The 25,631-nt window shown below is 36.5% G+C and overlaps 4 protein-coding genes and 1 pseudogene across 4 annotated transcripts; 4 read left to right on the forward strand and 1 right to left on the reverse strand.

The window, feature by feature from the left end:
- Positions 1-3,844: 3,844 nt before the first annotated feature.
- LOC120130001 lies at positions 3,845-5,636 on the forward strand (annotated as a pseudogene).
- A 2,155-nt stretch (positions 5,637-7,791) lies between these two features.
- On the forward strand, positions 7,792-9,398 carry LOC120130002 (DNA polymerase eta-like). Its single transcript, XM_039147364.1, has 5 exons — positions 7,792-8,037; positions 8,143-8,254; positions 8,354-8,524; positions 8,833-9,005; positions 9,077-9,398. Exons 1-5 carry the CDS (start codon positions 8,018-8,020, stop codon positions 9,396-9,398), a joined length of 798 nt encoding a protein of 265 aa, XP_039003295.1. The 5' UTR covers positions 7,792-8,017.
- Positions 9,399-13,618: 4,220 nt separating this feature from the next.
- Positions 13,619-15,216, forward strand: LOC120130003. The gene is made up of 2 exons (XM_039147366.1): positions 13,619-14,107; positions 14,644-15,216. The coding sequence occupies exons 1-2, from the start codon at positions 13,619-13,621 to the stop codon at positions 15,214-15,216; spliced, it is 1,062 nt and encodes a 353-aa protein (XP_039003297.1).
- An 833-nt stretch (positions 15,217-16,049) lies between these two features.
- On the forward strand, positions 16,050-18,404 carry LOC120129944 (DNA polymerase eta-like). The gene is made up of 7 exons (XM_039147328.1): positions 16,050-16,089; positions 16,206-16,309; positions 16,472-16,591; positions 16,885-17,008; positions 17,664-17,778; positions 17,910-18,125; positions 18,229-18,404. The coding sequence occupies exons 2-5, from the start codon at positions 16,206-16,208 to the stop codon at positions 17,694-17,696; spliced, it is 381 nt and encodes a 126-aa protein (XP_039003259.1). The 5' UTR covers positions 16,050-16,089; the 3' UTR covers positions 17,697-17,778; positions 17,910-18,125; positions 18,229-18,404.
- A 726-nt stretch (positions 18,405-19,130) lies between these two features.
- Positions 19,131-23,747, reverse strand: LOC120130004. The gene is made up of 8 exons (XM_039147367.1): positions 23,572-23,747; positions 23,377-23,482; positions 22,266-22,787; positions 21,576-22,029; positions 21,007-21,174; positions 20,618-20,892; positions 19,926-20,422; positions 19,131-19,734 (listed from the first exon to the last, which is right to left on the reverse strand). The coding sequence occupies exons 1-8, from the start codon at positions 23,745-23,747 to the stop codon at positions 19,131-19,133; spliced, it is 2,802 nt and encodes a 933-aa protein (XP_039003298.1).
- Between the last annotated feature and the right edge of the window lie 1,884 nt (positions 23,748-25,631).

The following is a 25,631-nucleotide window of genomic DNA, read 5'->3' on the forward strand; positions in this document are numbered from 1 at the left end:
TTTTGTTGTGTATAGTGTGTTGGCATGAAAGAAAAGTGTCAGTTATGAATGCTCTGGTCGATTTTGGTTATTTTGGTCAATTTATGTAAATAAATTACTTTTATTTTAATGAAAGTTTTAAATTTTCCTTGAATTTTATCAAGAGTCAAAGTTTGAAAAGTCAATGTGACATCTTAGACTCGTATTCGGGTCGGGTACAGGTTGAGGGTGTTACAATATGTACTAATGTAAATGTCGAGGCAAGGTTAAATGTATGTTGGTGGGGATGGAATGATAGTGTGATGCGACAGCAAATGGAGATGTCGTGACAAAATAGATTGTGTGTAGTGTAATCAAATGAGAATGTAAAGGCAAAACAAAATGTAAACACTGGATTTGAATAAAATAACTTGATAATCCTCGCACAACAAGCTACTATGGGAATGAATTATAGGAGTCACTTAGGAAACTTAAGTCTATCTTCTCATAATTGTCTTACTTCTATGTCTTACTTTCCCGACAGAGTTTACTAAAGGTGTTATACTATCTCTAGTTAAGGGACTCGACAGGTTGAGAATGCAATGGAAATACCTCTCAGTGTTAGCAGATGTAGGATCCCATCAGTTCAACAAAATATTTCACGGTAATACCACTCCACGTCAGCACTAGCATCTAGCCTCTCGACCGAGCACTACTCCTTTTAGTCGATTGAAATCCTAGCCTTATGTCTAATGGTGGATTAGGTCTAGTTATTATCTAAAACCCATTGCTTATGTTGATCCTCCTTAGTTTCTCTTAAACACTAAAGATAAACTACTTAGTTTCTCTCGAACACTAAGTATTTTCCTAAGGAATGACAACTTTCATAGCTCCTACAACCTTAAGTCATTAAGTGTCATAAACAAAACAAATAAAAACATAAAGAAAAATAACCATCCATTAAAGAAAAAACTTAAGCATCCATAGTGACTTCCCACCAAATAAAACTAGTTCATTGTGGGGTTCGAATAACCCAAAAAATAAATCATAAAATTCATTCATTCCTTACAACCCGAATATGATAAGTGAGAAAGAACAACAAAGGGATGGAGGAAAATCCTTCAACGCCCGCTGTCGGAGCTTTCCTCAGCCACCACGAACCACCTTAGCTTGCTAGCTCCTCTTGGATACCTAGCTCGCCACTCCCTCGAGCTTGCTAATAGAGGAACACCAATAAAAATGGAAGAAGAAACTGTTGTGGATGTGGAGAAAAATGGAGAAGATGATGATGTATATTTTTTCTCTCTTGTGAGGTGTCATTTTATAATAAAAATATATAAGGGTATTCTTGGGAATTTTGCACTCAAAATACCCATCATACCACCAAATTCATTCCTTGGGCGTGAAACTTATCTCTACAGGTGGCAGTAGACCCCTTCAGGCGGTTACAAGCAGCAACACGTGCTTTGACAGCTGTCCTCTTGTGAAAATATCTCTTTGTGCTTTTCTGTGCTAGAAATGCCAAGGCATTGCAGTTTGCTTCAGGAACATGTGATGCCACGACATTCTTCTCAACTCACCCTATGCTCCTTATTTCCTGTACATCACAAACCAATTACACATTTCCCATCATATAACTCCTTAACAAAGAAAAAATAACATAAACACCGCAAATGCAACTACATGCAACTATATGAATCTAAAATGACCTATATGAACCCTTAAACAAACAATAACTTAAGTGAAAACGACCTTAAAAGTAGTCTTTTTACGAAGTTATCAGCAGGCTAATGATGGTATTTCGAGGCTTGAGATTTTCAAGGTGTAGTGGTAGTTTTGTTCAATCTTGTTGGTCTCCTTTCTTTTGTGTTGGCTGTTCTGGTTGTTTGCGTAGTTCTGATTCAAGGTGAAAGTTTTGCCCAATTGTTAGGCGTGTTTTATCCATCGTTGGAAGCTGTTTGGTCTAATTTTGGTCCTATGGCTTCCTGGACCCTTTATTGGAGTTTGTATGTTGTGGGTTGTGGCTGCCTGATTCTTTCTTTTGGGGATGTGTTGGGTTTAGTTGTTGACTGATTCTATCGAATGTCAATCACTTTTTTTTTACTGTTGTTGGTTGCCTAATAGATCGTACTTAGGTAGTTGAGTAAAAAAGTTAGTAATTGGCTTAGTCGTAGTTTATTTTTCTTATATTTGCGTTTGGCATTTCGGGAGCTCTTCTCGATTGGTTCTTTCTTTGGTCTCTATTAGGTGATTGTTGTGATATTGGTGTAAGGGATTTTTGGTGTTTCATTCTTTGCATGGTTATATGTACTCTTTTTTTCTAATTGGGATTAGAGAAGTTTTTAACGAGGCATATAACCAAGTTCGTTGTATTTTGTTTTCTAATAAAATTGCTTTGCCAATAAAAAATACATGCAAAACAAGATCGAATGTGTCATGTCTGAAACATTACTGGTTTCCCAACTGGTGTCTGATAATACACAGTTGAGACACACTTCCGGTTCTAGTGTCTCATCACTAGGGATGGGCATGAGACCCGACGGGTTCCAACCTGACTCGATCTCGCCAATTTTTTAATAAAAATTTGGGTTCGGGTTGGGTCGAATTTTTTTAAAGGTTGTGTTCGGGACAGTTCAAGTTTGAGTTTAAGGTGAAAAATATCTGATCGGATATGACCCAACGCGAGAAAAACATATAATTTTACCTTTATATTTAGGGATAATTGAAATAACGTCCCTCTATATATTATTATTTTTCAATTAAATCCCTATTTTTATTAAATAACAATAATACTTTTAATAAATATATTATTTTGGGTCGGGTTAGATGGAGGGTGTATATTTTCGGGTTAGATCAGGTTCAGGTGGAGGATGTATAATTTTCGGATCGAGTCGGGTTGACCAGAAATCCGTTCTACTCTACCTATGCCCACCCCTACTCATCACATAGTTTTGTGACAATGGTTTAATTATAAATATAATATTTTTATTGAATTAGAAAAAAATGGTAAAATATGTATTTGAATGATAATTCGTTTAAAGTGTTCTAATAAAGATATTATATATTCAAAAATATTTTAATTTTAAATCACAAAATAAAAAATATTTGTATATTATAAAAATAAGCTATTTGTATATTGAATTTTAGTAATTTTGTTTTTCTTTGGATAGAAGAATTAAAATGATTTAGAAATTAATTTTATGACTTTAAAAAATTATTTAATTGGTTCCAAAGTAAAATATTAAATTAATGCATCATGATTTGTTCCTACAATAATAATGATCACATAAATTTAGAATAATTAATAATATTTTAAAGATTTTATTATATAATAAACATACCAATCATGATAATAATAGTTAAATAATCAAAATACCATATCCATACGATAGAAAAATTAAAATGATTTAAAAATTAATTTTATAACTTTAAAAAATCATTTAATTGTTATAAAGTGAAATATTAAATTAAATTAATAAATTATTATTGAATTAATGAAATTAAAATATTAAAATAGAAAATTAATTAAAGTTTCACCTAAATTTAAGACAGTAAGAATGTCTTAATCCTTCAATATTTTTAAATGAAATATATTAGTAAGGGAAATAGTAATAATAATTAATATAGCTAACGTGAATAGTTACAGTAAAATATAGGTACAAAGAAAATCAAAGTCTTAACGTCAATATAATCATGTTTTAGAAGTTAATATTGACATGAATGGATAGAGTTTTAGTTGTAGTATTATTAGGAGTAAGCGTGGAAATAGGATTACATATACATTATATATACAGATTAAACAGAGCCAAAGTTCCTATCATAATCTTTCTACTTACCTCACGCCTTTGGTGCCAGTGCGATTTCCTTTTTCTTCTCAGTTATTAGAATGGCCGTCGGTGGAGGTATCTCTTCCGGTGCCGGAAAACGCTACGATGGAAATTTTACTTCAAAGGTCTTTTTCGCTTGCTCTGTTGCGGCTTCGGGTGGATTAATCTTTGGTTATGATCTTGGGATTTCTGGTAAAAAAACATTCTCTCTTGGCTTTTTCTTTTATCATTAAAGATTGTTTGGAATAATATCGGCGAACTGATAAATTTTGCAGGTGGAGTTACATCCATGGATCCTTTTCTAGAAAAGTTCTTCCCGCATGTTTATAGGAAAGAAGTATCTGTCCAACCTTCGGACGATCAATACTGTAAGTTTGACAGCCAAATATTAACGTTGTTTACATCGTCGTTATATTTGGCTGCTCTTCTGTCATCCATGACAGCATCTCGGATAACCCGAGGGCTTGGGAGGAAGAAGACGATGATGTTCGGAGGTTTACTTTTCACAATCGGCGCTATTCTCAACGGCTTTGCTAAAAACGTACCCATGCTTATTATTGGCCGTGTGCTGCTGGGTTTTGGCATTGGATTTTCCAATCAGGTACTTATCACCATAGTTTTTGTTTTGTTTTGTTATGGATATCATATCTGTTTTTGTTTATATCTGAATTTTACTTGCAGTCCATTCCGATCTACTTATCTGAGATAGCTCCCTTCAAATACCGAGGAGCTTTGAACATTATGTTCCAATTGTCAATCACCATTGGTATATTAGTTGCAACTTGTTGAACTACTTCACAGCTAAGATCGATGGTGGATGGGGTTGGCGAGTAAGCTTGGGTGGAGCCGTCGTCCCTGGTTTGATATTTTCCCTTGGTTGTCTCTTCCTCTCGGACTCACCGAACTCGTTGCTCGAATGCAACAAATTGGAAGAGGCTAAAGATCTGCTGAGAAAGATCCGTGGCATCGAAAATGTTGATGAAGAGTTCAAAGATTTGGCAAAGGCCAGTGAGGCAGCCAAGTTGGTTCAAAGCCCTTGGAGAGATATTGTAAGCAGAAAGTACAGGCCTCAGCTCACCTTTGCAATCTTGATACCCTTATTCCAACAATTAACCGGGATGAACGTGTTCGTGTTTTACGCTCCTGTTTTGTTCAAGAGCATGGGGTTTGGAAACAACGTTTCCCTTATGTCCGCACTCATCACTAGCATTGTTAACTTTTGTGCAACACTTGTTTCCATTGCCACCGTCGACAAGTACTGAAGGAGGACTCTTTTCCTCTCCGGTGGCCTTCAAATGTTTCTTTTCCAGGTAATAATCACTATTTCCATTCACCAACACTTAAGTATTTTGATTTTGCTTACGAAATTCATTCTTTTTCACTTCTCTGCGGCTTGTGATGACTATTTCAATCGCTTCCAAATTCGGTACGAGTGGAAATCCGGGTCAACTTCCACTTTGATTCTCAGTTGTGGTTGTGGTAGCAATGTGTTTCTACATAGCCGGTTTTGCATATTCATGGGGTCCTTTGGGCTGGTTAGTTCCTAGTGAGATATTCTCACTTGAAATCCGTCCCGCTGCTCAAAGTATTACGGTGGCAGTCAACATGATCTTCACATTCGCCATTGCTCAAGTCTTTACGGCTATGCTTTGCAACTTGAAGTTTTGACTGTTTATATTCTTTGCATTCTGTGTGGTGGGTATGAGCATTTTCATCTATAAGTTATCGCCCGAGACAAAGGGAGTCCCCATTGAAGAAATGTTCATTGTTTGGAAGAACCACCCTTATTGGGGCAAGTATGTAGACGACGACAATGCTTTCCCAAGCCATGAAATGGACGAAAAAGTTTGATCTTCTTTTAGAATACCTAGATTAGATTATGATCAACTTCTTTCGGTTAATTGTTGATTTTTATTTGATATTAGTTATAACAATTCTCTTTTTTTGTTTCTTTCAATAAGATATTCTCATTAATTTTATTTATTACAAATAATGCATTTATATCTAGCCCATTCAAAACTTAATAGAAATTCAATAAAAAATTATAAAGAAATGTTAAAATATGTAGAGAAGACTTGATAGAAATTCAATTAAAATTTGTAAAAAATATTAAAGAGACACAATTCAATTATTTTCAAGAAATTTAATTTAATTGTAACCTACGCAATCCAATAAATGCATAACGTCAATACTTCAATATCATTTTTAGCAAAATGTTTAAAGATCAGTCCAACAGAAAAGAGATCAGAAATAAATGATTTCATCATTAATCTTGTAAATTGATTTAAAATCAATTAGTAACCAAGTGCATTTTATCTTAAAATAGTTCAAAATCAATAATAAACGTAACTTTTAAAAATTGAATTGACTCGTAAAATACAATTAACATTATAACTATTAAATTTGATGATTCATAATTTTATTTAGATAAATAAAATAAAGTATAGTTACAATTCAAATGAATAATTCATACAATAACAATTGAATTTTGGCAAGTCCACGAGTTTAAACATTAATCTAGTCTATTCATCTTACCAACCTACAAATAATCATCATGTCCGTAGGTCTGACACTAGCATTAAATGTCACTATAACCTAATTATGAGTTTTTTTTTTCTTTTGATCACCTAATTATAAAAAATTATAAAATTATAAACTTATCACTAATGTTCTCAGTTTTTTTTTTCATCCTCCGTTAAATGAATAAGCACAACTCACCAACCATAGATAAAGCTGAATAAGGAGGTAAAAGTTAATTTACTATAATCTTACCTTTGAAGGCTATAATAATTTACTATCATTAAAGGATTAATTCATATTAAAGTTAACTAATACAATAAAAATTAATTAAACTTCAATAATTAAATAAAAGTATGAATTATATATGCATAAATATTCAAATAATTCATTTTCAATTGATGATAAGATGATTACAAATTAAAGTTATTGTGTTAGCTTATTTATTAGGATTATGATATTCAAATTACAACATGAATTATTTTTTCTAATATCTCATTTTCATATTTGTGAGATTGTTTTTCTTTAAAATATTTGTGTGCTAATTTGAAATATCATAATAAAATATTTAAGAATTTCAACACCAAAATTTGAGGTATTATAATTAGCGACAGATTCAACTATGCTTTCGCATTTAATTTATTGTTAATGATGGTTTGATATGACAATTACTGAGTTTAGATTTATATCAGATTTGTTTTGGTTATATCAAATGGCATTAGAGTTTCATGACGTTGAATCATTTTAGAATTAATTAAATTCTAATATTATTTTTAAATTGATCCAATCTTAACTTTTTTTTAAAAAAAAAATATCTCAATATAGTACTTCGATTATAAATTTCTGTTGATTCTTTTTAGGTTTTGATTATTATAGATTTATTTTTTTAAGATTTTATAATTTGTAAAATTAATATTGTTTATAATTTAATATTAAATTTATTTTTAAAAATTTAAAATAGCATGTAGATTAGTTAAAAAGATTCAACTAATAAACAACAACAACAACAACAACAAAACCCTATTTCTATATGTAATGAGGTAAGAGGGAAGTAGGGTAGTAGGGTATTCCCAACGTATGGTTGAGAGCAGCTTTCGTGGAAGACTTCCGACAGTCAAAAAATTTTAAAATAAAGATAAAATGTAATGCAAGTATAAATTAATAAAGAAATAGAGTATAAAAAACAAATATTGTTATTAGTAAAATAGGAAAGGTGGGCGTTAAAACTTGAACATGACCAAAACGGCAACGAACCGCTATTGTAAAACGATGTCGTTTACATTGGAGCGGGCGGGCACTCGAGGAAGTCTTATAAATTGCTTTTCAAACTTTCGCTCTCCTCGTTGAGTGATAAAGGTCAAGAATTGGAGGAAAAGAAGAGAGGGAACGATGCCAGTGGCAAAACCAGAAGTTTCTGTTTCCAGGGTGATTGCTCATGTCAACATGGACTGCTTCTATGTTCAAGGTTTTTTTTTTGTTTTATGCGATTTTATTTATTTCATCTTTATGTTACTTAGGTTTTCGACCAATTCTGTATTTTCCGTTTCGTTATATTCTGTCCCAATTTCTCAAAATCTTTAAGTTCAGGCGTAACTTATGTCTTTATTCATTACACTCTGTAGTGGAGCAAAGAAAGCAGCCACAATTGCGGGGCTTACCTACTGTTGTTGTACAGTACAATGAATGAAAAAGAGGGGCTTTGATTGCAGTCAGCTATGAGGCTCGTAAATTCGAGGTTAAGCGGTAGTTACAATCTTTTAATGTATTCATTTTTGGGATTCTCAATTGGTGATCTATGTTTCCTTATTTTTTCCATTTCTATCTCGTGTGTGGTTTTTAGTTCAATGCGTGGTGCTGAAGCGAAGGAGGTTTGCCCCGAAATTCAGTTGGTTCAAGTGTCTGTATTCCGTGGTAAAGCTGATTTGAATGGATACCGGAATGCAGGTTCTGAGGTGGTTGACATTTGACAACATTAATACTGTTTCAAGTGTATATTGTTAGTAACTCATTAGAAGACCATCTTATTACTGAATTTTTAACTAAATTTGCAGGTGGTATCTATTCTTTCAAGGAGTGGCAGATGTGAAAGGGCTTCCATCGATGAAGTGTATTTTGATCTTATTGATGCAGCTGAAACTATGCTAGCTGAAAATCCTCCTCAAAGCTTGGAAACAATAGATGAAGAAGCTCTTAAGTCACATATTATAGGGCTAAATTATGAGGTTTGTAGCCATGCTTTGGATAGTCTAGTGTAAGATTCAATAATGCTGTGAATTGGAGTTAATCTTGAATGAATTAGCAGTATCGCATCTCTGTTGATAGACATATGCCAAAATATGTGATCTTAGCTTGAGTGCAAAGTTCTTGGAACTTGGAAGCCTTTATTGCTACTTAGACAACAAAACCAATAGACTTATATCATGCCTTTGATTTTGCTCTCTACTGGGATCATCTTGTACTTTTTTTTTTGCATTTTTGCAGCAGTAAGATTTTGCATCTAAGATGTTATACTATATATGCGACAATGCAGGATGGGAGTGGTGTTAAAGAAAATGTTAGGAAGTGGATAAATAGGCACAACGCTGATCACCATGATAAATTGCTAGCTTGTGGGATCCTCATTGTTGCTGAACTCAGGATGCGGGTTTTTAAGGAGACAAAATTCACTTTGACATTCAGAGCATTAGGCAGAAATGATATTGCGTGAGCATCCGCAGGGACCATCGCAATGCTTTGTTTTAATTAAACAGTCGGATTCCCCTTGTCTGTACCAGTTTTGAGTCGACTGTTCGTCGCCCGGGGAAGGCCCCCGTAGGAGCCGTTCCCAGTCCGTCCCCCGGCCGACACGCGGCGACCTACTCTCGCCGCGGGAGCAGCTCGAGCAGTGCACCGGCAGTCGACGGGTTCGAGACTGGGACCCCGTGCCGAGCCCTCAAAGCCAATCTTTTTCCCGAGGTTACGGATCCATTTTGCCGACTTCCCTTGCCTACATTATTCCATCGACCAGAGGCTGTAGAGAGTGGGAGAGAGAGAGAGGGCCTCAGGCGATCAGTCCTCCGGCGAGGATTGGACGATATTTGTGGACAATTTAAGTAAAAGGGTAACTTGGAGAACAGTAAAGGAAATTTTTCAACAACAGGGGAGTGTTCTGCGCGTTTACATTCCGAGTAGTTCTAACAAGCCAAATTATCATACATTTGCTTTCGTTCAGTTTGCAAAGGAAGATGGGTTGAAGAAGGCGATAGCAAATGTCAATGGTATTTGGATAGATGGAAAGAAAGTATCGGTAGGAGTAGCTAAATATCAGAAGTAGAGGCTCAGGCAAGCTGTTAGTAGTAATGTCAGAAGGGAAGAAGATAAGTTGAAGAAGGGAATGACTTGGAGAAGAATAGGTGGATCTGAGTCTTTCAATCGATTGAGGGATGACAGATCATATAAGGATGCATTAGTATCTTATGATGGGCAGAGGGAAGTTCCAGTGCGTAAAGAGACAAGGGAGGGTCATCCAGGAAAGGAAGCAGGTCTAAGGAATGTGTGGGAGATGCATATTCCCTCAGATGAATATGACTGGGTGAAAAGATCATTAACAGGGATTATCAAATCCCATTTTGAATTGGAGCTAGTAGTGAAGGGGCTGGCTAGTGATGGGATCAAGGTCAAGGGAGCTAAATGGGGTTATTCATGGAACTCTTGTATCTTAACCTTTGGTTCGAAGGAAAAGTTCGAGGAGGCGTGGTCGAACAGAAGGGAGGAACTGTTCTTTCGGTTTGATTGGTTTGATCCACTTATGAGTATGGATGGTGTCCCGATGGCTTTTTGTTCGGTGGAATTGGTTGGAGTCCCCTTGCTATGTTGGAATGTTCCTTTTCTGGAAAAGCTTGTTTCAAGGTGGGGGAAACTGGTGTGTTTTCATGAGTCGACGGTCAGAAGAGAGGATCTGGTGGTGGCAAGGGCACTGTTGAGGGTGACCAGTCCTTATGATATACAGGAAACTGTTACATTGGGCTCGTATGGGAGATCCTTTAAGGTAAAAATTAATGTGGGATCGGTTAGTACAAAACATGATAGCTCTTCAGTAGCAAATTTTACGGTGGCCGGTGATGGTGAGTCCAGAGATGAAGCTTCATCGGAGGAGAAAGAAGATAGGTTTTCAGGCGGGGTAGGTAGCTCAAAGTTGCTAGCTGAGGATTCTAGGGACACAGTAGACAGATGGTTGGTAGGGGATGACCGTACAACAGTGGTAGACTGCAGTGAAAGTCAGCATTTAATGTTGCAGGATGGAGAAGGTCAACTTAGTGGTGGAAAGATGTCAGATTTTTCAAAAGAAGATTTGAATTTTAAAGGGGATTATCGGGGTCTTGGTTTAAGGAATGATATCATCAATGAAAGGGATAAAGCCCAATTAGGGGAGTTGAGTGAGCCCAATTCAAAAAACACTGAAATTTCCCCTTCTGGGCCAGCTGTTAATTTATTTAAATTGGGCTATGGTAATTATAAGGAGTCTCAGGTGGAAATATTAGGAGATCAGCAACATCATGGTTCGGTTGAAACAAATACACAGAATGTGGCTAATGTTCCGTTAGACTTAATCTCAATTTCGATTCTGGTGGAGCCATTGACAGAGGGGCTCCAAAAGTCAAAGGAGGAAAGGTTAGAGGAAGTAACAGTCCAGGATAATGAAGATAGTAGAGCGGAAGCAACAGAGGTGGTAAGGGAAGCAAGGCAAGTTCATATGGGTAGTAACCAAGGGTTAGGATTATATAAGGAGTCTCTTGTAAATGGTCTAAGGAGTTGGAGTCCTTTAGATCATTTGTCTAGAAGTCTACATATAAGGAATGCATCGATAGGAAGGTGGAATAGCGGCTCTATCTCTAGATTGTATAAAAGAACTAGAGACAGAAAGGTGTGGTTTAACCCGAGCAGAGAAGAAGGAGCATTGTAATCTTTGGAGATGACTGATCATAACAGGACTATAATTGAGCCTATGTTGAGTAATCAATCTCTTCCTGTTATCGTGGAGGGAAGATCCATGGGAGTGGTGGAGGAAGGTGGTTCAAGGCACATTTTTGTAGTGGCTAGGAGTGTAAAAGATGTTGTAACAGATTATCAGTCTGGTCCAGTGGCTAGGATGGAGAAAAGAAGAAAGAGAAGGCTTCTGATCAGGGAAGCTCTGGATGTGGTCAGTCTCTATACTGCATCTTTTTCAAATTTCTTGGTATTTTTGAAGGAGGTTTTGGTAACATGGGAAGTCAGTAAAATTTTGGGGATTATATTCAAAGAGGGAAGGAAGGCCTTCTTGGAAAAATTATAAATTTTGAGGAAGGTTTGGATGAAAGTAGGGTAAGGTTGGACTCGGGGGAAAAAACTTTTGTATGCTTTGTTGCTCTGAGGCTTTGGTTTAACAACAGTCTTCATGATAAAGATTAAGATTATTTCATGGAATGTAAGGGGTATTGGTAAGAAGGAAAAATCAAGAGCTTTAGCAAGTATGGTCAAGAAGTACAAACCGTGCATTCTCCTCATTCAAGAAACAAAGTTAGAAAATTGTTCTCAGGCTCTTAGAAGAAGGATAGGTGAAAGTATTCTGAATGGAGGAATTTTTGTTCTAGCAGTGGGGTTTGCAGGTGGTTTAATGGTTTTGTGGAATGATAAGGATTTTGAAGTTCTCAATAGTCACCTAAGTGGTAGATTCATAGCAGTTTTTGGGAAGTTTAAGAACTCAAGTGAAGAGTGTGTGATTATTAATGTGTATGGTCCTTCCATTGATTCTGAAAAGGCTGAATTTTTCAGGGAATTGTTGGAATTTGTTGCTGCTCAAACCGTGTCAGTCTGTATTGGGGGGATTTTAATGTGTACCTTGATCCGGTAGAGACGTTGGGAAAGTCTCAAAATTGGCTCTCTATTGATATTCTGAGAAATTTCTTGAACCAAACTAACTTGATTGATCTTCCTATGGTAAGGGGAAAGTTTACATGGTGTAATAATAGAGAAGCTTCTACTTGGGTCAGACTTGATAGGCTTCTAATTTCTAGGAATTTTCTTATATGTTTTCTGAATATTATGTAGAGCATGTTACCTAGGTCTTTATCTGATCACAATCCCATTGCATTGGAGGAAACATCTGTAGATTGGGGTCCTAAATCGTTCAGATTTTTTAATTATCTTTTAGAGGAGGAAGGTTTTGAGGACTTGGTTAAATCGTTCTTGGATAATTTGCGGGTGAGTAAGAGGAGAAGAGGTATCTTCAGTTTTTTACAAAGAACCAAAAAATCTATCAGAAACTAGTATGGAAGAAAGTTTGATGGGATTTCTGAGTCAATTACAGATTTAGAATTGAAGATTAATGATCTTGAAATTAAAGCACAAAGTGGTGTTATCTCCCAACAGGCGTGGGATCAGCTGATACAGTTCAGATCGAATCTTTTGAGGCTGTATAGAATTGAAGAATGTATTTGGTTCCAGAAATCAAGGGCTAGATGGATCAAAGATGGGGACAGAAACACAAGATTCTTTCATTTGTCTGTGTTAAACAAGAGTAAAAGAAATGAAATTACAAGTTTGAAGTTTAATGGCTCTGTTGTATCTGATCCGAAATCGATTAAGTTGCATATTGCAGATTATTTTAAGGAAGCCTATAATTCTAAGTTAACTCTGGAAGTGGCTGATTTATCTCTGGATTTTGCAAAGCTGACAAGGGACCAATCTTCAAAACTAGAGGAGCAGTTTTCAGAAAATGAAATATGGTAAGCGATAGCTTCATCGGACAGTTCTAAAGCACCAGGCCCGGATGGCTTCACCATGGGTTTTTTCAAGAAATGTTGGCCTAGCTTAAAGGAGCATGTAATGAAATTTTTTCAGTATTTCTACTATGGTAGGTTGTGGGAACATGGGGTTAATCATGCGTTTATTACGCTCATTCCGAAGAAGCTTAATCCGGATAATGTGGAGGACTTTAGACCAATTAGTCTTGTGAGCAGTCTATATAAGATCTTATCTAAATTGTTATCCAAGAGATTGAGTTGTTGTGTTGGAGATATCATAAGTCAGTCCCAATATGCTTTCATACCGGGGAGACAACTGTTGGATTGCGCTTTTATTGCGAATGAAGGAATTGATTATTGGAGAAAACAGGGGTTGCAAGGGGTTGTTATAAAAGTCGATTTTCGTAGAGCTTATGATACTGTAGAATGGCCAATTTTATTTTGAGCAATGTCAGAGATGGGTTTTGGTTATAGATGGTCCTTGTGGATTTCTCAGTGCCTTTCGGCAGCCTCGGTTTCGATTCTTGTTAATGGGTCTCCTTCGGAAGAGTTCTTATGGCCAAGGGTTTAAGACAAGGTTGTAGTCTCTCGCCACCCTTGTTTAACATTGTTGGTGAGATACTTTATTTGATGCTATCCAAAGCAGTCGAAAAGGGATTGTTTCAAGGTTTTGTTATTGGGAAAGCTGAAAATTCTACTAGATTGTCTCACCTGCAGTTTGCTGACGACCTAATCATTTTTTGCCAAGCAAATCTTACTCAGATCAAGAATGTCATAAGAATGCTGAGGATTTTTAGTGTTATGGCAGGTTTGCATCTAAATTTGGTGAAGAGCAAGCTGTTTGGAATTAATATAGAGGATGAAGTATTAGCAGATTGGGCATCACAAGTGGGTTGTTCAGTAGGTTATTTTCCAACAGAGTATTTGGGTCTTCCTCTGGGTGCTAAGAGAAATTCAGAGGCTTTATGGGATCCATTTTTTAGGAATTTTAGTGCCAAACTTGCTGGTTGGAAAGCTTCCTATCTGTCATTGGCCTGTAGGACAGTATTATTGAAGTCAGTGCTAACTTCTTTACCAATTTTTTTCTTATCTTTGTTTAAAATGCTTTGCAAAGTTGGTAAGAAGTTAAATTCGTTAATGGCCAATTTTCTATGGGGCGATAAAGAGGAAAAGATGAGAATTCATTGGGTGAATTGGAGTACGGTTTGTAGGCCATGAATGAAGGCGGTCTAGGTGTCCAAGATTTGAGTCTCACCAATCGGGCTCTATTGGGTAAGTAGGTGTGAAAATTTACCAATGATAAAAATTTCCTATGGAAAAGTGTGTTGTGCAGTAAACACAAGGTTAGTTGCAATAATATGTCTATTAGGGAGGTCATTTATCCGCAATCTTCTTGGATTTTGAGAGGAATTGCTAATAATTAATTAAAGAATGATTCAGTAGGAGATTGTCTTAGATCAAACTCGAAGTTGAAAGTGGGAAATAGAAAGTCCATTTCTTTTTGGAATGATGCATGGGCTGATGAGAGTTCTTTAAAATTTCTTTTCCCTAGAATTTTTGTGCTCTCTCCTAATAAATAGGGGAAGGTTGTAGAGTTTGGAAGCTTTGAACCGAGCGGTTGGGTGTGGAATGTCCAAACTAGAAGGAATTTGTATGATTGGGAATTGGTTCAATGGATGGATTTGATGTCTAAACTGAAGGATATTCAACTATCAGAGCTGGTGGAAGATTTTTTATCGTGGTCTGCTAGTAGAGATGGTTTATATTCGGTCAAATCTTGCAGAAATACTCTTGCCAGTGAGTTTGGGGGTAGTGTTTTGTGGATACAAGGGGTTTGGATGGGTCTTGCTCCACCTCGGGTGGAAGCTTTCCTTTGGCAGCTTGCACATCAGAAAGTAGCAGTCAAAGTTGAGTTGGTTAAGAGAGGTATACCCCTAAGAGATGATATTTTGTGTCCTTTGTGTAAGAAACAGGAGGAATCAGTGCAACATTTATTTATTTCTTGTAATGTTGTTTGGGAATTATGGAACAAAATAGCTAGTTTCTGGGACATATCGTTGGTGTTACCACATGATCCTCCTTCGCTTCTTAGTTCATTGGGTAATTTGGAAATTTATTCCGGGAGTCATCTTTTGGTCAATCTGGAAAGTTAGGAATGCAATGGTTTTTGAAGGATCTCTTCTTGACAGAATGTCGTTGTTCTTCATTATTAGATTCAGGCTTACTAAATGGTTCCTAGCCAAATTTCCTAAGATAACTATTCAGGAGGATGTATTGATTGGTAATCCATCCCTTGAATATGGAGTATCACTATTTAAAGCTAAAGATCGTCATGTCTTACGATGGATCCCCCCCGATAGATTTCCTAAAGATGAATGTCGACGGAGCTGTTAGGCTTGATGGTTCGGGTGGAGGAATATTAAGAGATTGTAATTGTTGTACCCTTTTGACTTTTTCAGAGAATGTTGGTCAAGGAACTCCTCCACTTGTTGAATTAAAAGCTATTAAAAGAGGCATTGAAATTTTTTTGTCGTCACGTTAGGAGTCTGTTGGTAGGTTGATCGTTGAGAGTGATTGTTCGTCTGCAGTGGAATGGATTCAGTCCCCGATTTTGGCTCTAGTTTTTTTATCGCATCTAGTTTATCAGATTTCTACCTTATCACGGGAAAGGTTCATTCAGTGAGGTTAATTCCAAGGGCGTGCAATGGAGAGGCAGACAGTTTAGCAAAGAAAGGGATAAGTTGATTGTATAGGTTCAACTGTGGTTTTTTTGGTCCAGTGAGAAGAATTTTATGGCAGTTGGAGTGTTTAAGTTTTATGTACTGAATTTTAGTGTAATTGTTAAATCTTATGTAATTTTTCAGTATCAATAAAAGTTCAAGGCACTCTTTTCCTCCTTCCGCTGATTAAGGAGCTTAATTTAAAGCTCCATTAATCAAGAAAGGGTTTTTTAACAAGGACTTCCATTCTTATAAAAAAAAAAGGAGACAGAATTCACTTGTTCTGCTGGCATTGCTCATAATAAGGTAGCTAGAAAGTTTTTTTCTCTCCTCTGTACTCTTTCAGCAGTTACTGTAAGGTTTTGTCTAAAACTAGCTTTTACCAACCTATGTCATCATCCTAACACTGACTTTATTACCAGATGTTGGCAAAACTTGCTAGCGGTATGAATAAACCTGCACAACAAACTGTTGTGCCTTCCTCATCTGTAAATGCATTGATCAATACATTGCCAATAAGGAAAATGTACATTTCTAAAATTTCTGGATTTAATTGAAATGTTAAGTGAGAATTAGTTACATGCCTTGAGGAATGATAGGTAAACATCATCAGCAGAGCAGTATATACCTTGTCAGCTTCTCTCCTAACATGTGGCACATTACTTTGACAAAAAAACTTTCTTTCCAGGAAACAGCTTGGAGGCAAGCTGGGGATTTCCTTACAAAATGACATGGGTGTGAACACTGGGGGAGATCTATTGCAGTTTCCAGAGGAGAAGCTACAAGAATGTTATGGCGTAAATACTGGGTCAATAACTTTTATTAATAGTGCTTTTGCACTTGTCTTATATTACTCTGATCATTTTTGCAGCTTCTCCTCTTAAAGTTTATGACTTATGCTACATAAAATAAAGGGTTGTTACCTAGCAGGCTAGCATTTTCCAAATTTATTTTTATTTGTTGTTTTCTTGTTTTAATCTTAATGTGATAAAGATCCACCAGAAGAAAGTGCCATTTCTAGATGTGTTTTAACATTTGCTGATTCATTGAACAATTATCTAAGTATGGTTCCTGAATACACATGTTTTGTTTGGGATCTAGTACTTGGATGTGGAACATTGCAAGAGGAATCCGTGGAGAAGCAGTTGAGGGACGCCTTCTCCCCAAAAGCCATCGTTCTGGAAAGACATTTCCTGGCCCTCGGGCATTAAAGACAATTCCTGCTGTAAGAGTTTTGTCTTAATAAAAATGCACTATGATCTTTCCATGTCATGAAGTCATTGTGTTAATATCCTGTGTGATCATCTTAGCGTGTAGATTTTTTGCAAGTGTTTGAACTTATAAATGATGGTACAAATTGCAACACAGTGCTTTCTAATTATTCAATGCCTGCACAAGATTGTGGCATACGATAATGGTGCATGCCAAACATGCTAAAGTTGTTGAAAACATTCCAATTATCGTAAAGGCTGTTAAGAAATGATAGTTGTAGATCTATTGTGCAATGACCATAGCTTTATCAACATCAATGCCTGTGCTGACTTAATGCTAAGTTGGTTCTTTATGCGAGTCACGATCGTTGTTTAGAGGGATGTTTGAAAGGGGTGATTAATGGAAAGTTTGGCAGCAAAAACAGGTGCTGATGTTGGAGCGACAGTTTTTCTCTATAATGAATTTGTGTAAAAACAAATTATCATATTGCTTTGATGCTTTTGTTTCTCAATTTATTTTGCATCTGCATTTGTTATCTCGCTCTTATATCAATTGTTTACTTGCTTCGATCATGTAGTCTTCCCTAGAAGCATTTTTGGGACATTTAGCAACTCTGTCACTGAAGTTCATTTTCTTTTGTAACTTGCCTCTTTATATGTTTGTACTAGGTGCAACACTGGCTTAATCAGCTTTGTGAATAACTTAGTGAAAGACTTTGCTCTGACTTGGACCAAAACAAAAGGATGGCGCACACTTTTAAGTCTACATGCTAGAGCATACAAAGTATCTTTTTTCTTTTATTCAACAATTTTATGTGCCTGTGACAGCTTCTTTCTATTAAGAAATCCATATTCTTCCTATAGGATGTGCTAACTCCAGCATTCTAGTTTTGCTGATTACGAGTATTTCTGCAGTCCAGTGACTCAGATTCACAGAAAAAGTTCCCGTCAAAATCTTATCCAATAAGGTATGGGACTGCCAAGATCCAGGAAGATGCCTTCAACCTATTTCAAGCTGGATTACGTGAATATATTGGAAGTTATGGTGTTAAGACTCAAGGAAGTCTTTGTAGTGGATGGGGAATAACATCATTTTCTGTTTTAGCCAGTAAAATTGTTCCCATACCATCTGTAAGTTCTAGTGTACATTGTTTGTAGTAAATGATGACCTTGACATGGTTTTTGGACAACCGAACATTTTGTATTATGTGTTTACTTTAGATATTTTTGACAGGGAACATGTTTAATTGATAAGTATTTTCATGGCCAATCTACATCCCACTTTTCTTCAATGCAACCGTTGGATAACTTTAATGCTGAAGCAACAGTTTCACTACCTCCAGGTCTTCTTGCTTTTCTGATCATTTTCTGACCTTGCTTATGATTGTAATGCATTTTCACCATAAGAATGGGGCTTGGTTTTCATTCAGGTAGTAAATGCTACTCAGAGGTGAATTCACCCAAAGCAGAAGTTCATTTTCCCAAGGAAAGCTGGATCGAGGATAGAGTGCCTGATTTGGAACTTCAAGAACAGAGTAAATTTATTGAAAGATGATGTTCTTACTGTTTAGTTTTTGCAAATTCTTTTCTGAGTTGCAGTTCTAAGATGACTAGGTTATCAAAAGAATGAAAACACTCAAAGGTTCTAGGGCTTATGTAGAATATTTAGGAGTTTCTCGTTGAGGTTTCGCTGCTAATTTTGAATTGTATTTAAAATTTGCAATTTGACGAGTGATTTGGTTTTGCAATTTGGAATATGATTATGTGATGCAAGGAACATAGACCTCTATACTATTGTTATTTTCCCTTCATTTTAGAAAGCGAGATATTAGAGTTTCTACATATATAAACCGTAAGCCACATGATATGAGTATAATGTGTGTTCTGTGAGAAGTACCAACCTGTTTACAGTAAACACTATCTTTTTTTATAGGAATAGAAGGCCTCATTAAAAACCTCCCTCATAGTTGTCTCTTGTAAAGAGACAAATAAAGGAAGGAGGAAAAGAGTGCCTTAATATATTAATAACCCATAATTACATAAGATTACCAACCATTACATAAAATTACCTAACATAGAAACATAACCAAAATAAAACACCATAACCACTACTCAAAACAACAAACTCCTCACTCTCTAACCAATTCCTGACTTAGCTAGACAATCAACTTCCACATTAATACATCTACTGATATGCTTAATAATAATATTAGACTGAACAATTGTCTTCTGAATTTCTGAGATCAAATCAACAAGGTGAACCGAACAAATTTCCGGGCTATTGATCCAATTCACAGCAAGGAATGAGTCACTTTCCAAAATCAGAATACCTTTATCCCTCCAAACTGACTCAAAAAACATTGCTAACCCCACTTTAATAGCAAAAATCTCAGCAAGAATAGGAGAACAAGGTCCTAATGCTCTAGAGAAGGAAACCAACTTGTTTTTATCAGCATCTTTAAGAACTCCACCAATACCACTTCTTCTCCAATCAAAGTTAACAGCCCCATCAACATTCATCTTAAAATACCCTGTAGGAGGAGGACACCATTTTAATCTTGACAATCGAAAGTTGGAGGGGGACTTATGAAAATCCGCCAAAGAAATATCTCCCACAAGGTTGTCCACTTGGATAGACACATCCTTGTTTTTAGCTAAAAACCATGATGCCACCCTATACCTCACCAAGAAAAACAAATTAGCTTTATCGAACTTGCCTTTCTCGAAAACAATCTGGTTCCTACACAACCAGACAGACCACAAAATAGCTCATGGAATAAATCTCCAAATACCCGAGTTAGGTCTTAACTGCACCCATGAAAGTAAGAAGCCCTTCGGATTATTAGGAAGAACTGAGATAATTTTCCACAGACGGAGGATTTTGACCCAAATCTGCCAAACCTGGACGCACAAAAAAAATAAATGACTGACCGATTCTGGTTCCACACCACAGAACACACATAGGGGGAATCGATAATTTTGACTTCCCTACTCATTAAAATAGTTTTGACATCCAGCTTCTGATTAATAATTTGCCAAAGGAAAATCTCCACTTTTGGTGTAACTAAACCCCTCCACACAATCTCCAACCATGAATTATCTGAGTCTGATAAACTTGACACCAATCTAGAGCAAGATTGAACCGAGAACACATCATCCCCACTACCTTTCCACGCCAAACAGTCTCCACCCTTCAACAGAGGTTGAAAATTATCCAACAATACCATCATTTCCATCCAATGTTCAAACTCACTATCCATTAAGTTCCTCCTAAGTTGTAAATCCCACGTCAACTTCCCATTAGACATACACCCAAAATCAGCCACAACCCCTTCCTTAGGTGCAAAGATTCTTGGAAACATACTCTTCAAAGAATAGTTAGAAATCAATGAATCATGCCAAAATGTAATTGAATCTCCTTTTCCCACCTGAAGCACAAGATTATTCCGAAAGCATAACTCAAAATAATCATTAGTCCGAAAGTTATTAACAACACCTTTCCAAATCCAAGACACATTAGAGGGCAGATTATCATCTAGAACAATAGAACTCATCCCCACATTATACTTGGAACATATCATTGTCTTCCACCAAGAATCCTTCTCTGAACCAAACTTTCATACCCATTTGCCCAATAAAGCTCTATTTCTTAGCTTCAGATCCGAAATTCCCAATTCCCCCAGCTCTTTATTTTTGCAAATAGTATTCCAATTAACCCAGTGAAACCTCTTCTTCTCAGCCGAAGAACCCCACAAAAAGTTGGCCATAATAGATTTCAGTTTCTTCCTCACAACCACTGGCAATTTGAAAAGTGACATATAATAATTAGGGAGTGCATTCAGGACAGATTTTATCAAAACTGTCCTACCTGCTATGGATAGAGTAGATAATTTACAGCCTGCCAATTTCTGATAGAATTTATTCATAATCGGATCCCATAATTAAATAGAATTTCTCTTTGCTCCCAATGGTAATCCCAAATATTCTGTCGAAAAGGAGTCTCTTAAGCAACCAATAGATTTTGCCCACTCCCCAATAATCTGATCTTGTAAATTGATACCAAAAATTCTGCTATTCACTAAATTCAGCTGTAGCCCTGTGCACATCTCAAAAACAACTAGAACCCTCTTCAAATTTGCCAATTGTCCTTTAGATGCTTTGCAAAAAATAATCAAGTCATCTGCAAATTGTAAGCGAGTCAGCATTAAAGAAACATTATCAGAACCTATTTGAAAACCCTTGAACAACCCCAACCCTGTTGCTTTAGACAACAACAGATTCAAAAATTCGCCTACTAGATTAAATAGGAGCATAAAGAACACCCTTGTCTCAGCCCCTTAGATGTTTTAAAACTTTCAGTAGGAGAACCATTAACAAGAACTGAAATAGAAGTTAAACTTAAGCAATTATAAATCCACGACCTCCATCTTCTGTTAAACCCCATACACTCCATAATTTGAATTAAAAAATTCCAATCAACAGTGTCATAAGCCCTCTTAAAATCCACTTTAAAGACGAGACCTTCCCTTTCTTTCCTCCTCCAAAAATCAATGGCTTCATTAGCAATTTAGGAGCAGTCACAAATCTGTCTTCCCGGGATGAAAGCAAACTGAGATTGACCAATTAGCCCTCCTATGCACAGCCTTAGCGTACTAGACAGAAATTTAGACAGTATTTTGTAAAGACCCCCTACTAAACTGATTGGTCTGTAATCCTCAATACCAATCGGATTCTGCTTTTTCAGAATTAAAGTAATGAAAGAATGATTGACACCTTTCCCTAACTTCTTTCCATCATAAAAATCCTCGAAAAACTTATGGGTATCTCCTTTCAATACCGGCCAAAATTTCTTGAAAAATCCCATATCCAATCCATCCGAACTCGGAGCTTTGTTACTATCCGAAGACTCTATTGCCTCCCAAACTTCCCCCTCCGAAAAATTCTCCTCCAAATGTACAACTTGATCGTCCGAGAGCCTATTGAAATTCAATTCCAGCTTCTCAAATTCAACCGTCGCAATGGCATTATAAGCGTTCTTGAAATAAATAAAAAAACAACAGCTTTTATCTTCCTCGGCTCCTCAATCAAATTACCACTCGTATCCAAAGAATTAAGAGCATTAATCCTCCCTCTATTTGTAGCACATTGATGAAAATATCTTAAATTTCGATATCCATCCATAATCCACTGTGCCCTTGATTTTTGGAACCAAACTAATTCTTCTTTTTTATACAATGACCATAATTCACTTTTTTCTTTTGCAATATCCACCATAGAAACGAATGAATTCCTTTGTTGTAGTTGAATTTCTTGATTCGAGAATAGCCTCTCTTTGTTGTCTATCAATCTTTGTAGTTGCATTCTTCTTTCATTAGACCAATTCCTGATTTTCATCTTTGTTTCTCTAAGTATCTGCTCAATGCTCAGCCCCTTCCTACTCTTAACTTCAGAAATTTTCTTTTCCACTGTTTCCTTGAATCTCTCCTCCTCCATGATATAATTAAACAGTCTGAAGGGTTTAGGACCCCAATTTAACTTACTGGATTCCAAAGCCATAGCATTATGGTCTGAAATTGATTTAGGTAATAACAACTGAACAACATCCGGGAATAATCCTAAAAAGTCGTCCGAAACAAGAAACCTATCCAGCCTCACGAACGTAGGGTCTTCCCTATTATTACCCCAATTGAAACTCCCTCCCACCAAAGACAGATCCATCAGACTTGCTTGAAACAGAAATTCCCTGAACCACGCAATTGAATTTTCATTCATATATTTTCCCAACTTCTCTTCCTGTGATAAATGAGCATTAAAATCTCCAGCAACACATAATGGGAATCCCAATGTAGAAATAAAACAGGTTAACTCCTCAAAAAAAGCCTATTTATCAACTTCAACAGAAGGCCCGTAGACATTAATAAAACATCACAACTCTTGTTTGTCATTTACTATACCCTTCAACGCTATAAACCTTGGAGAAATCTTCACCAACTGAGGTAAAAACCAGTCCTCATCCCAAAGAGTATACAATCCCCCTTATGCTCCCACTGTTGAAGACTCCACCATCCCACCTAGATATTTACCCCCCAACTTCCTCCTCGTACCTATATTAACCACCTCCAATTTCGTTTCTTGCAGAAAAAGAAACGATGGTTTCTTATCTACAACTATCTTCCTCACTGCCCTAGCCTTTTTCTTCCTACCTAAACCCCTAATATTCCAAGTGACATAAGATACTCGACCCATAAAAAATAGTTAAAAACCTTCAATCAACTAAGGGTCAATACCCACCGCTCTCCCTCCTAGCCGAATTGGACTCCGAAAACTTCTCAGCAAAATCCTTCTTTCCCCCCTTAAAGTTAACACCTAACATTTGACTGACCTGCCAAGTTAATTCCATTTCGTCTTTATCCATTGAAAATTCAACTGCTGAGAAACCCTTCTCCGATTCACCTCTCTTATTCTTCTTATTAGATTTGCTATAAACTCTATCACAGAAGATGGTATCAGCACTATGAGACCAAACACGATTTGTTAGAGGGGAAGAATAACACCTCCTTGTAGGAACTTTACTAACTTGTACCCCATTAGATCCAAATTGAACTGCTGCAAAATCCATCTTTGAACCCTCCAAAACAGTCTTCTGAGGATCTCTACATTCCCCCTATTATTAACTAACTCATCAGGCTTGTAACCACCCCTATTTGAATTTGGACTTCCCTGAACGGGCTCATTATCTTCTTCCCTACCCATAGTACCATTAAGCCCATTAACATGGTCAGCATTATCATGCCCCAAGGAGACCTCAACCCTGTTAACCACCCATTCTCTCTCTTCTATACCAGCCCCCAACCTTCTCTATTGTCCCTGAACATCACCCAGAACTGTCTCCTCTGCACATAAGTCAACTGCCACTAATTTTGAAAAACCCATTTTCTTTCCAACCGCCCATCGAAAATTGTGCGCTCCCCTTGTGATGAGTACAAGACCTATGCTTGAACACTATTTTGAATATCTGACAACGCATGCTTACCCACCCTCCCTTCTTGCACTTCGATATCTTTTTATTCTTATGTTTCTGGTTATAAACGTATCAGATTACAAGTTTATTCTGTCTGCAGGATCTACCTAGCTCTCCATCAAAGATGTAAGATGGGTTCGCCCAGGATAGTTCACCATCCTTACTCTTAGGTGATATCTTCTGGTACTTGTTGTTTCCATTGGCTCCGTAACTGCCCTTCCTAGTTCTGATTTTGTAATTGTGTTTATTGAGGAAATGAAGGGTGCTTGGAACAGAACCAGAATAAACAACAAAGAGATATAACTAAGGATGAAGGTCAGTTTAAGTTAGAATACAAGGAGCGAAAAGGAAAAAGATTGAAAGACAAGGTTCAAATTATGAACTTTCATTTATCTCTTCCTGTATTTTTGCTACTTAATGTTCTACACTGCTATCCTGAGAATACTTATCACGATCTGTTTTGCTTTGATTGAGAAAACGGGTTTAATGTCTTGAAGGTGTTATTAGACGGCTTTTCAGTTTCACATTAATCGTTGATATATAATATTCAAATTTGTTCATTCTCGTATTCTGGAGACAGTCTTAGCTTCCGTCAACATGTTGTCACTTGACAGGGAATTCATTCAATTTTAGAACTTTTTAAGAGTTACAATCCCAACCCCTTCGGCTCCTCTTTGTACCAAGAGCTCAAGAAAACTATCGAAGGCAGTGATACCTGACTGACCATTGGTAAATCTTGAGACTCCACTTTTAGGGTTTATATAATTACCAATCATTTAGTTCTCTGAATTTTTAAAACTTGGGTGCAGGTTTCGAGTCAAAAGATCGTAACCTTGCAGAACAGAAAAAGTGGGAAATGAGCAGCCAGTGAATAGTAGTGGTAGCAGTTACAGTAAGAGAAGGGTGATGGAAGAAGAGAAGCATGGAGTTACAAAATTGATGAAATTGATCTATTGGTGGTTGATGAATTACCACCGGAGATTCGAGATGAGATTAAAGCATGGGTGCATCCCCATAAGTGGCGGCCTAATAATACAGTCAAGCAAGGTTGTAAAATCCCTCATTATTTTTCACCCACCAAAAAGTCTTAACTATGAGAACAATGATAATATGTTAGAACATGGTCAGTGTTAAACCATATTCGGTTAAGTAGTTAAGTGTAAAAGGTTAAGAGGTTAATTGGTTGTAACCAACTTTGTAACAACTAGATCCTTTCTCTTGATGTCTCTTTGGAGACTTTAAATAGTTGCTTAACTTGTGTACTTAAGATCGTCAATACATTTGTAGTTGATTACTCTTTTCTTTGCTATTCTTTCTAAGTTTCTTCCATAGTTAACATTGTATCTGTAACATCCTCAATACCGGGTTAGTGACTAAATTGTAAAGTCTCAGAATTTGGTGGTTAAAATAAAATGAATGAATAGTATAAAGATTTACATGTAAATTATTGTGTAGGATGTAATTGAGAGGAATAAGGAATGGAAGGACAATAGAGTAATTGCAAGGAAAAATAATTAAAGAAAGGATAAGTATATCTATATAAGGATACACGTGGGTGGAAGGGGAGAAAACACACAAGGCTTCCAAAGTTCTTTTCTTCTTCTTTCTTCCTTGTG

Source organism: Hibiscus syriacus, unplaced genomic scaffold (genome assembly GCF_006381635.1).
Source record: "Hibiscus syriacus cultivar Baekdansim isolate YM2019G1 unplaced genomic scaffold, ASM638163v2 tig00110505_pilon, whole genome shotgun sequence".
NCBI classification, from domain to species: domain Eukaryota; kingdom Viridiplantae; phylum Streptophyta; class Magnoliopsida; order Malvales; family Malvaceae; genus Hibiscus; species Hibiscus syriacus.

Coding starts and splice junctions, on each gene's coding strand:
- LOC120130002 (XM_039147364.1), top strand. CDS start 8,018: ATGAGGCTCGTAAATTCGAG. Junction 8,038..8,142: donor ATGAGGCTCGTAAATTCGAG/GTTAAGCGGTAG, acceptor TGTGGTTTTTAG/TTCAATGCGTGGTGCTGAAG. Junction 9,006..9,076: donor TTAGGCAGAAATGATATTGC/GTGAGCATCCGC, acceptor TGTCTGTACCAG/TTTTGAGTCGACTGTTCGTC.
- LOC120130003 (XM_039147366.1), top strand. CDS start 13,619: ATGGCCAAGGGTTTAAGACAAGGTTGTAGTCTCTCGCCACCCTTGTTT. Junction 14,108..14,643: donor TGTCATTGGCCTGTAGGACA/GTATTATTGAAG, acceptor CCTAATAAATAG/GGGAAGGTTGTAGAGTTTGG.
- LOC120129944 (XM_039147328.1), top strand. CDS start 16,206: ATGTTGGCAAAACTTGCTAGCGGTATGAATAAACCTGCACAACAAACT. Junction 16,310..16,471: donor ACATTGCCAATAAGGAAAAT/GTACATTTCTAA, acceptor CTTTCTTTCCAG/GAAACAGCTTGGAGGCAAGC. Junction 17,009..17,663: donor CATTAAAGACAATTCCTGCT/GTAAGAGTTTTG, acceptor TGTTTGTACTAG/GTGCAACACTGGCTTAATCA.
- LOC120130004 (XM_039147367.1), bottom strand. CDS start 23,747: ATGGGTAGGGAAGAAGATAATGAGCCCGTTCAGGGAAGTCCAAATTCA. Junction 22,788..23,376: donor AAATGGAATTAACTTGGCAG/GTCAGTCAAATG, acceptor CATTTATCACAG/GAAGAGAAGTTGGGAAAATA. Junction 21,175..21,575: donor CATCCCGGGAAGACAGATTT/GTGACTGCTCCT, acceptor TACAATTTGCAG/ATGACTTGATTATTTTTTGC.